This window comes from Panulirus ornatus, chromosome 32, assembly GCF_036320965.1.
Source record: "Panulirus ornatus isolate Po-2019 chromosome 32, ASM3632096v1, whole genome shotgun sequence".
In the NCBI taxonomy this organism is placed as follows: domain Eukaryota; kingdom Metazoa; phylum Arthropoda; class Malacostraca; order Decapoda; family Palinuridae; genus Panulirus; species Panulirus ornatus.
This window is the reverse complement of record NC_092255.1, coordinates 1,248,167-1,260,666: the sequence shown is the minus strand read 5'-3', so window position 1 is coordinate 1,260,666 and position 12,500 is coordinate 1,248,167. Positions and strand designations below refer to the sequence as shown.

At 47.5% G+C, this 12,500-nt stretch overlaps 1 protein-coding gene across 1 annotated transcript in view; it reads right to left on the bottom strand.

Moving 5' to 3' along the window:
- Positions 1–12,500, bottom strand: part of LOC139758962 (uncharacterized) — a 131,518-nt gene that overhangs the window by 114,547 nt on the left and 4,471 nt on the right. The window contains 1 exon segment of the mRNA XM_071680791.1: positions 6,857–6,907. Coding sequence (XP_071536892.1) covers positions 6,857–6,907 — 51 coding nt within the window.

Sequence of the window (12,500 nt, the reverse complement as noted above, 5' to 3'; positions counted from 1 at the left end):
CAAGGGTCGTACCGTCGTGCTCAAGGGTCGTACCGTCGTGTTCAAGGGTCGTACCGTCGTGCTCAAGGGCCGTACCGTCGTGTTCAAGGGTCGAACCGTCGTGTTCAAGGGCCGTACCGTCGTGTTCAAGGGTCGTACCGTCGTGTTCAAGGGTCGTACCGTCGTGTGTACAGGTTTCGCTACCCTGGGGACGTAAGCCACCTCAGATCTGACGACACCAGTCACATCGTCCCACTCTCACGTGACCACAGCCACGCTCCGTGACACTCCTGAACTTGTCCTCTCCTATTGGAGAGTCAGTCTGTCCAGGGACGGAAGTAGGGTTGTCAACGTCCCGGGACGGAAGTAGGGTTGTCAACGTCCCGGGACGGAAGTAGGGTTGTCTACGTCCCGGGACGGAAGTAGGGTTGTCAACGTCCCGGGACGGAAGTAGGGTTGTCTACGTCCCGGGACGGAAGTAGGGTTGTCTACGTCCCGGGACGGAAGCAGGGTTGTCTACGTCCCGGGACGGAAGCAGTGTTGTCTACGTCCCGGGACGGAAGTAGGGTTGTCTAGTGATACGGCACAGTTTCAACTGTCGTGTTAGATGGAAGCATAACGGTTGTCAACTCGAGGAAGAGAGCTTGTCTACATCCGGACGCATCAGGTTGTAGGGAATCGGACAACAAGATAGGGTTAACATACAACCACACAGCACAGTAGGTGTTGTCAAGTCCGGAAGATAAGTAGGGTCATGATCACAGTCACCTGGGGGAGCAGGCTTGCATACGATAGGTGGACGAGACACAAGCTGTGTTGTCATGTACACCGTACGTAGATGGGTTGTCTGTCCCACATAAGCATGGGTTGATCAACTGTTGGTGCGAATGCATGACCCCGACAGCAAGATGGGTGTGTCATGCATGACCCGACAACACAGGTTGCAATCCAGATGGGCGTCATGCATGACCCACCATGCACCATGATGGAGGGGTCATGCATGACCCACCAGCACATGAATGGGTGTGTCATGCAGGACCCCACATGCAGCATGATGGTTGTGCTCATGCATGACCCCACGCATGACAGCATATGGTGTGGTCATGCATGACCCCCATCACCATGATAGGGTGTGTCATGCTGACCCCAGCAGCATGATGGTGTGGTCATGCATGACCCCCATGCACCATGATGGTGTGTGTCATGCATGACCCCACCATGCACGCATGATGGAGTGGTCATGCATGACCCCGACTGACATGATGGTGTGTCATGCATGACCCACCAGCACATGATGGTGTGTGTCATGCATGACCCCACCATCAGCATGATGGTGTGTCATGCATACCCCACCTGCAGCATGATGGTGTGGTCATGCATGACCCCACATGCAGCATGAGTGGGTCTGCTGACCCCACCATGACGATGATGGTGTGCGTACTGCATGACCCCACCATGCACGCATGATGGTGTGGGTCATGCATGACCCCACCATGACACATGATGGTGTGTCATGCATGCCCCACCTGCACATGATGGTGTGTGTCATGCATGACCCCACCATACAGCATATGGTGTGTGTACATGCATGACCCCACCATACACAGATGGTGTGTGTCATGCAGACCCCACCATGACACGCATGATGGTGTGGTCATGCATGACCCCACCATACAACATGATGGTGTGGTCATGCATGACCCACCATCACACATGATGGTGTGTGTCATGCATGACCCACCATACAGCATGATGGTGGTGTCATGCATGACCCCACCATACAGCATGATGGTGTGTACATGCATGACCCCACCATACCATTATGTATCTGTTGTACATGCATGACCCCACCATGCAGCATGATGGTGTGCGTCATGCATGACCCCACCATGCACCATGATGGTGTGTGCCATGCATGACCCCACCATGCACCATGATGGTGTGTCATGCATGACCCACCATGCACCATGATGGTGTGTGTCATGCATGACCCCACCATGCAGCATGATGGTGTGTGTCATGCATGACCCCACCATGCACCATGATGGTGTGTGTCATGCATGACCCCACCATGCACCATGATGGTGTGTGTCATGCATGACCCCACCATGCACCATGATGGTGTGTGTCATGCATGACCCCACCATGCACCATGATGGTGTGTGTCATGCATGACCCCACCATGCACCATGATGGTGTGCGTCATGCATGACCCCACCATGCACCATGATGGTGTGCGTCATGCATGACCCCACCATGCACCATGATGGTGTGCGTCATGCATGACCCCACCATGCAGCATGATGGTGTGCGTCATGCATGACCCCCACCATGCAGCATGATGGTGTGCGTCATGCATGACCCCCCCATGCACCATGATGGTGTGTGTCATGCATGACCCCACCATGCACCATGATGGTGTGTGTCATGCATGACCCCACCATGCACCATGATGGTGTGTGTCATGCATGACCCCACCATGCACCATGATGGTGTGTGTCATGCATGACCCCACCATGCACCATGATGGTGTGTGTCATGCATGACCCCACCATGCAGCATGATGGTGTGTGTCATGCATGACCCCACCATGCACCCATGATGGTGTGTGTCATGCATGACCCCACCATGCACCATGATGGTGTGTGTCATGCATGACCCCCACATGCACCATGATGGTGTGTGTCATGCATGACCCCACCATGCACCATGATGGCTGTGTGTCATGCATGACCCCACCATGCACCATGATGGTGTGCTGTCATGCATGACCCCACCCATACCTGCATGATGGTGTGCTGTTCATGCATGACCCCACCATACACCCCCATGGTGGTGTGTGTCATGCAGACCCCACCATACAGCATGATGGTGTGTGTCATGCATGACCCCACCATACACCATGGTGGTGTGTGTCATGCATGACCCCACCATACAGCATGATGGTGTGTGTCATGCATGACCCCACCATACACCATGGTGGTGTGTGTCATGCATGACCCCCACCATAGCACGCATGATGGTGTGTGTCTTGCATGACCCCACCATGCACCATGATGGTGTGTGTCATGCATGACCCCACCATACAGCATGATGGTGTGCGTCATGCATGACCCCACCATACAGCATGATGGTGTGCGTCATGCATGACCCCACCATACAGCATGATGGTGTGCGTCATGCATGACCCCACCATACAGCATGATGGTGTGCGTCATGCATGACCCCACCATACAGCATGATGGTGTGTGTCATGCATGACCCCACCATACAGCATGATGGTGTGTGTCATGCATGGCCCCACCATACAGCATGATGGTGTGCGTCATGCATGACCCCACCATACAGCATGATGGTGTGCGTCATGCATGACCCCACCATACAGCATGATGGTGTGCGTCATGCATGACCCCACCATGACAGCATGATGGTGTGTCGTCATGCATGACCCCACCATACAGCATGATGGTGTGTCGTCATGCATGACCCCCACCATACACCATGATGGTGTGCGTCATGCATGACCCCACCATACAGCATGATGGTGTGCGTCATGCATGGCCCCACCATACACCATGATGGTGTGCGTCATGCATGACCCCACAATACAGCATGATGGTGTGCGTCATGCATGACCCCACCATACAGCATGATGGTGTGCGTCATGCATGACCCCACCATGCACCATGATGGTGTGTGTCATGCATGACCCCACCATACAGCATGATGGTGTGCGTCATGCATGACCCCACCATACAGCATGATGGTGTGCGTCATGCATGACCCCACCATACAGCATGATGGTGTGTGTCATGCATGACCCCACCATGCAGCATGATGGTGTGCGTCATGCATGACCCCACCATACAGCATGATGGTAGTGCGTCATGCATGACCCCACCATACAGCATGATGGTGTGCGTCATGCATGACCCCACCATACAGCATGATGGTGTGTGTCATGCATGACCCCACCATACAGCATGATGGTGTGTGTCATGCATGACCCCACCATGCACCATGATGGTGTGCGTCATGCATGACCCCACCATACAGCATGATGGTGTGTGTCATGCATGACCCCACCATACACCATGATGGTGTGCGTCATGCATGACCCCACCGTACACCATGATGGTGTGTGTCATGCATGACCCCACCGTACACCATGATGGTGTGTGTCATGCATGACCCCACCATACAGCATGATGGTGTGTGTCATGCATGACCCCACCATACAGCATGATGGTGTGTGTCATGCATGACCCCACCATGCAGCATGATGGTGTGTGTATGCATGACCCCACCATGCAGCATGATGGTGTGCGTCATGCATGACCCCACCATGCAGCATGATGGTGTGCGTCATGCATGACCCCACCATACACCATGATGGTGTGCGTCATGCATGACCCCACCATGCAGCATGATGGTGTGTGTCATGCATGACCCCACCATACAGCATGATGGTGTGCGTCATGCATGACCCCACCATACAGCATGATGGTGTGCGTCATGCATGACCCCACCATACGCCATGATGGTGTGCGTCATGCATGACCCCACATACAGCATGATGGTGTGCGTCATGCATGACCCCACCATACAGCATGATGGTGTGTGTCATGCATGACCCCACCATACAGCATGATGGTGTGTGTCATGCATGACCCCACCATACAGCATGATGGTGTGCGTCATGCATGACCCCACCATACAGCATGATGGTGTGTGTCATGCATGACCCCCACCATACAGCATGATGGTGTGTGTCATGCATGACCCCACCATACAGCATGATGGTGTGCGTCATGCATGACCCCACCATACAGCATGATGGTGTGCGTCATGCATGACCCCACCATACAGCATGATGGTGTGTGTCATGCATGACCCCACCATACAGCATGATGGTGTGTGTCATGCATGACCCCACCATACAGCATGATGGTGTGCTGTCATGCATGACCCCACCATACAGCATGATGGTGTGCGTCATGCATGACCCCACCATACAGCATGATGGTGTGCGTCATGCATGACCCCACCATACAGCATGATGGTGTGTGTCATGCATGACCCCACCATACAGCATGATGGTGTGTGTCATGCATGACCCCACCATGCAGCATGATGGTGTGCGTCATGCATGACCCCACCATACAGCATGATGGTGTGCGTCATGCATGGCCCCACCATACACCATGATGGTGTGTGTCATGCATGACCCCACCATACAGCATGATGGTGTGTGTCATGCATGACCCCACCATACAGCATGATGGTGTGCGTCATGCATGACCCCACCATACAGCATGATGGTGTGCGTCATGCATGACCCCACCATACAGCATGATGGTGTGTGTCATGCATGACCCCACCATACAGCATGATGGTGTGTGTCATGCATGACCCCACCATACAGCATGATGGTGTGTGTCATGCATGACCCCACCATACAGCATGATGGTGTGCGTCATGCATGACCCCCACCATACAGCATGATGGTGTGTGTCATGCATGACCCCACCATGCACCATGATGGTGTGTGTCATGCATGACCCCACCATGCAGCCATGATGGTGTGCTGTCATGCATGACCCCACCATGCAGCATGATGGTGTGTGTCATGCATGACCCCACCATGCACCATGATGGTGTGTGTCATGCATGACCCCACCATACACCATGATGGTGTGTGTCATGCATGACCCCACCATGCACCATGATGGTGTTCGTCATGCATGACCCCACCATACAGCATGATGGTGTGTGTCATGCATGACCCCACCATACAGCATGATGGTGTGTGTCATGCATGACCCCACCATACAGCATGATGGTGTGTGTCATGCATGACCCCACCATACACCATGATGGTGTGTGTCATGCATGACCCCACCATACACCATGATGGTGTGTGTCATGCATGACCCCACCATACACCATGATGGTGTTGATGTAAGAGTGCATGACGATGATGTTTCATACTCAGCTACGCACTCAGAGACCAAGTGCTTCAGGTCGGCTACACTGATTGCTTGCTTGCTGGTCGCATTGCAAGCATCCCAGACGACGGCATGGAGCTATCTCAAGCACAGGCAAGCGAGCAGGTCTGAGCACCTCAGATACAAACCCGCCTCGTCCACACCAGCTCTGGCAGACCAGGTAGAAGGTCATGCAGACAGTCGTGGGTGCATGTAGATACATCGGTGTAGCTTCATGTATCTTGAAGCATATGTCAGCACTTGCTGGAGCAGCAGGCAGGCAGGGGTAGCAGTCTGCTTCAGGTAAAGCACATCTTGATCTGGTGTGTAAAGCGAATGTTGCTTAGCAGGCGCAAGCAAGACTTGTGGCCCCAGATACAAGGACGCAGACGAGACGGTACGACCCTTGAGCACAAGGTGCTCAAGGGTCGTACCGTCGTATTCAAGGGTCGTACCGTTGTATTCAAGGGTCGTACCGTCGTATTCAAGGGTCGTACCGTCGTACTCAAGGGTCGTACCGTCGTGTTTAAAGGGTCAGTATAAGTCTTTACCATTAAAGTAGACATGACTACCTCATGTCATACAGTCCATGACAGGATATGACCAGGTCATGACACTTTGTTGCTCCCTTCGTCCTCTGGTTTCTAGTCGAGAAGGGAGATACGGTTTCTACCGTAGGTCTGTTCTCTGGTCTCTAATCTAGATGGACTACATTGGTATGGAATTACTCTCCCTGATGGTTCTAACTAGTTCTAGTACTTGTTTTAGTGTTTGAAACCATTATAGCCTTTCTAGTAACTAAGGCAACAAACATATCTAGTTTCTAGTTACTAGGTATTCCCTAACAAGATCTACTAGCAGTCTATACGGATGGTGATAGATGGAATTACCTTGTGTCCAAGACAGACAGTCTTCAGCAGGTGAGGATCCTCCCAACTCACCTGAAACGTAAAACATCAATTTTGAACGTTTTTCAAGATTGACTTTGTAACGAGACAGATTTAAGAATTCTTTGCTGACTAACAGAACTGATTACTAAGATAATGTATGTTATGGTATATCACCAGAAAAATATATCTATACGTGTATATAAGATAAGCTTTAAGTACCTCACTACTTAACTACACTTGCTAAGAAAATGTTCATACCAAATTTCAACAGTTTAAGTGCCTCATGTGCAGAGTGCGTTACCAGACCACGCACTTAACCACTTTAAATTTATCTAATATTCTTTTCTTGGCATAATTTGGTTTAGCATAACATTAACTAACAAACAGCGTTTCATTACGGGAGTAAATCATATTAAGTCTCTTGTAAGATTTATGAATAATAATAATACGAATGATAATAATGGTAATAGTAATGCTAATAATAAAGATAATGATAATAATGATGATAATGATAGTGATAATAATAACAATAATAATAATGATAATATAATAATAGTAATAATAATAATAATAATAATAATAATGATAATAACAATAATAATGCAACCAGCACAACTAATTCTTCCATTAACGAGGAAGGGAACAGCGCCAATAACAATAACTGTATCATTTATAATACAAAAGTTATTGTGTGCTGGTCCTGTTACAACAACACAACCCACACTTTACGCTCGTCTGTTTCTAATTCAATATTTAATTACTTATAAGAAAGATGTTCATTAAATCATGAACTCTCCATAAATCATCAGTGACATTTATAACCCTAAACATTATGAGTTAGTGTGATTTACTTACATCTTTACTATCAATGGCAAATTATAACGACATTCGTGAAAATATAAATGTGTATGACGCTTGCATTATCAAAATCCAGATTGTGAATAATGTACGACTGGGATTATGAGTTACCTTTATAGAAGTGACGTAATATTAGGAAAATGTGTAAACATAGGTAAATAAGTGAGTAGCATTACAAATAATGCATGATTGTGACGACAGATAATGAAAATATTATCAACCCTCATAATGATAAGAATGATAATGATAAAAAACACCATTTCATATGATGATAATAATAATGATGATGACTTATAATAATCATAATGAAAATAATAATAATGATAATAATAATAATAATAATAATAATAATAATAATAATAATAATTTTTTTTTTTTTTTTTATACCTCGTCGCTGTCTCCCGCGGTTGCGAGGTAGCGCAAGGAAACAGACGAAAGAAATGGCCCAACCCCCCCCATACACATGTACATACACACGTCCACACACGCAAATATACATACCTACACAGCTTTCCATGGTTTACCCCGGACGCTTCACATGCCTTGATTCAATCCACTGACAGCACGTCAACCCCTGTATACCACATCGCTCCAATTCACTCTATTCCTTGCCCTCCTTTCACCCTCCTGCATGTTCAGGCCCCGATCACACAAAATCCTTTTCACTCCATCTTTCCACCTCCAATTTGGTCTCCCTCTTCTCCTCGTTCCCTCCACCTCCGACACATATATCCTCTTGGTCAATCTTTCCTCACTCATTCTCTCCATGTGCCCAAACCATTTCAAAACACCCTCTTCTGCTCTCCCAACCACGCTCTTTTTATTTCCACACATCTCTCTTACCCTTACGTTACTTACTCGATCAAACCACCTCACACCACACATTGTCCTCAAACATCTCATTTCCAGCACCTCCATCCTCCTGCGCACAACTCTATCCATAGCCCACGCCTCGCAACCATACAACATTGTTGGAACCACTATTCCTTCAAACATACCCATTTTTGCTTTCCGAGATAATGTTCTCGACTTCCACACATTTTTCAAGGCTCCCAAAATTTTCGCCCTCTCCCCCACCCTATGATCCACTTCCGCTTCCATGGTTCCATCCGCTGACAGATCCACTCCCAGATATCTAAAACACTTCACTTCCTCCAGTTTTTCTCCATTCAAACTCACCTCCCAATTGACTTGACCCTCAACCCTACTGTACCTAATAACCTTGCTCTTATTCACATTTACTCTTAACTTTCTTCTTCCACACACTTTACCAAACTCCGTCACCAGCTTCTGCAGTTTCTCACATGAATCAGCCACCAGCGCTGTATCATCAGCGAACAACAACTGACTCACTTCCCAAGCTCTCTCATCCCCAACAGACTTCATACTTGCCCCTCTTTCCAAGACTCTTGCATTTACCTCCCTAACAACCCCATCCATAAACAAATTAAACAACCATGGAGACATCACACATAATAATAATAATAATGATAATAATAATAATGATAATAATAATAATAATGATAATAATAATAATAATTATGATGATGATAATAATAATAATGATAATGATAATGATAATAATAATAATAATAATAATAATAATAATAATAATAATAATAATAATGATAATAATAATAATAATAATAACAATAATGATAATGATAATGATAATGATAATATCAATAACAACAGTAAAAACGAAGAGTGAGTATGCAGTTTGTAAGGGATGAGAGGGCCTGGGAAGTGAGTCAGTTGTTGTTCGCCGATGATACAGCTCTAGTGGCTGATTTGAGTGAGAAACTGCAGAAGTTGGTGACTGAGTTTGGAAAAGTGAGTGAAAGGAGAAAGTTTGGAGTAAGTGTGAGTAAATGCAAGGTTATTAGGCTTAGCAGGGTTGAAGTATACGCTAGTTGGGATGTAAGTTTGAATGGAAAAAAAAAATTGGAGGAAGTGGTGTTTTAGATATCTGAAAGTGGACTTAGCAGCGAAGGGAACCATGGAAGCACAATTGAATAATTGGATGGGGAAAGGGGCAAAGGTTCTGGGAGCGCTGAAGAATGAGTAGAAAGAGAGATTGTTACCTGGGAGAAGAAAATGGGTATGTTTGAAGTAATAGTAGTTCCAACAATAATATATGGATGCGAGGCAGGGGCTATAAGTGAGGTTATGTGGAGGAGGGTGGATGTGTTGGAAATGAAACGTTTGAGGCCAATATGTGGCGTGAGGTGGTTTGATCGAGTAAGTAATGAAAGGGTAAGAGAGATGTGTGGTAACAAAAAGAGTGTGGTTGAGAGAGCAGAAGAGGGTGTGCTGATATGGTTTGGACATATGGAAAGAATGAGTGAGGAAAGGTTGACAGAGGATATATGGGTCAGAGGTGGAGGCAACAAGGAGAAGCGGGAGACCAAATTGGAGATGAAAGAATGAAGTGGAAAAGGTTTTGAGTGATCAGAGTGTGGACATGCAATTGGGTGAAAGCTGTGCATAGGACAGAGTGAATTGGAAGGATGTGGTATACTGGGGTCAACGTGCTGTTAATGGACTGAACCAAGGCATGTGAAGCGTCCGGGATAACCCATGGAAAGGTGTGTGGGGCCTGGACGTGGATAGGGAGCTGTAGTTTCTGTGCATTACACGTGACAGCTAGAGACTGAGTGTGAGCAGATGTAGCCTTTCTTCGTCTGTTCTTGGCGCTACCTCTCAAACACGGGGAGCAGCGATCAAATATGAAAGAAAGAAGGAAAGAATTATGATGATAATGATGATACTACTACTAATACTACTACTACTACTACTACTACTACTAATAATAATAATAATAATAATAATAATAATAATATGAATATTGATGATAGTGGTAATGACAATGATAATGATGATAATAGTAATAAAGCTACATCGAAACTGTGCAACCAATCATGGAAGAGCAACATAATCGCCAATCACAGCCCAGCTACGTCGTAACCACTCAGCCAATGAGAGTCCCTATACTGATGGCAGCCATAGAGTCGTCAGGTAGTCGTCATCATGTGGTGGTAGTGCTGTCCTGGCTGGCTGTACGAGAGGATGACAACAACAGCGGGAGGGAGGCAGGGCCGCTAGAGACGAGGTCACCACCAGATCAATGCTGCCAACCACACCCTCCCTCCCTCCCTCCCTCCCTCCCTCATCCTCCCTCACACACCACCTGCCAACCACACCCTCCCTCCCTCATCCTCCCTCACACACCACCTGCCAACCACACCCTCCCTCATCCCCTTCCACACCACCTGCCAACCACACCCTCCCTCACCCTCCCTCCCACACCACCTGCCAACCACACCCTCCCTTGTACCCTTCCACACCACCTGCCAACCACACCCTCCCTCACCCTCCCTCCCACACCACCTGCCAACCACACCCTCCCTTATACCCTTCCACACCACCTGCCAACCACACCCTCCCTCACCCCTCCCTCCCACACCACCTGCCAACCACACCCTCCCTTATCCCCTCCCACACCACCTGCCAACCACACCCTCCCTCACCCTCCCTCCCTCCCACACCACCTGCCAACCACACCCTCCTTATCCCCTTCCACACCACCTGCCAACCACACCCTCCCTCCCTCGTCCTCCCTCACCCATCCCTCCCACACCACATGCCAACCACGCCCTCCCTCCCTCCCCTCCTCACTCCCCCTCCCACACAACCCGCCAACCACATACTCCCCCTCCCCCTTACCCCCTCCACCATCGTTATAACGACCCAACCATCGCTGAACATTTACGATGACTAATTGGATGAAGCTTTTTTCCTCTCGTGTAAACTGAAAAAATTTAGATTTTTTTTTTAACATTTATCAATTCATGTTTCTTTTTATTTCCTTTGAAGATCTTTAAGCTTTTATATTTCCACGACTGAAAATCATATTATCTAATTCATCATTCATCACCGCGCGCAACACAACGCTCACCATTCATCATTCATCACCGCGCGCAACACAACGCTCACCATTCATCATGATCAACGTGCGCAACACAACGCTCACCATTCATAATGATCAATGTGCGCAACACAACGTTTTTGTGTTGGATAACGAGCTAGAGTTGTTCTCGTAACCTCTCCTCCATTTTTGTACATTCACAAATGTATGGCATTAATGGAATCCTGGTCACCTTTAGTTACACATTGTTGTATTGCAAATAATTCTCATATATATATATATATATATATATATATATATATATATATATATATATATATATATATATATATATATATATATATATATATATATATTTTTTTTTTTTTTTTTTTTTTTTTCTTTGTCGCTGTCTCCCGCGTTTGCGAGGTAGCGCAAGGAAACAGACGAAAGAAATGGCCCAACCCACCCCCATACACATGTATATACATACGTCCACACACGCAAATATACATACCTACACAGCTTTCCAGGGTTTACCCCAGACGCTTCACATGCCTTGATTCAATCCACTGACAGCACGTCAACCCCGGTATACCACATCGCTCCAATTCACTCTATTCCTTGCCCTCCTTTCACCCTCCTGCATGTTCAGGCCCCGATCACACAAAATCTTTTTCACTTCATCTTTCCACCTCCAATTTGGTCTCCCACTTCTCGTTCCCTCCACCTCCGACACATATATCCTCTTGGTCAATCTTTCCTCACTCATTCTCTCCATGTGCCCAAACCATTTCAAAACACCCTCTTCTGCTCTCTCAACCACGCTCTTTTTATTTCCACACATCTCTCTTACCCTTACGTTACTTACTCGATGAA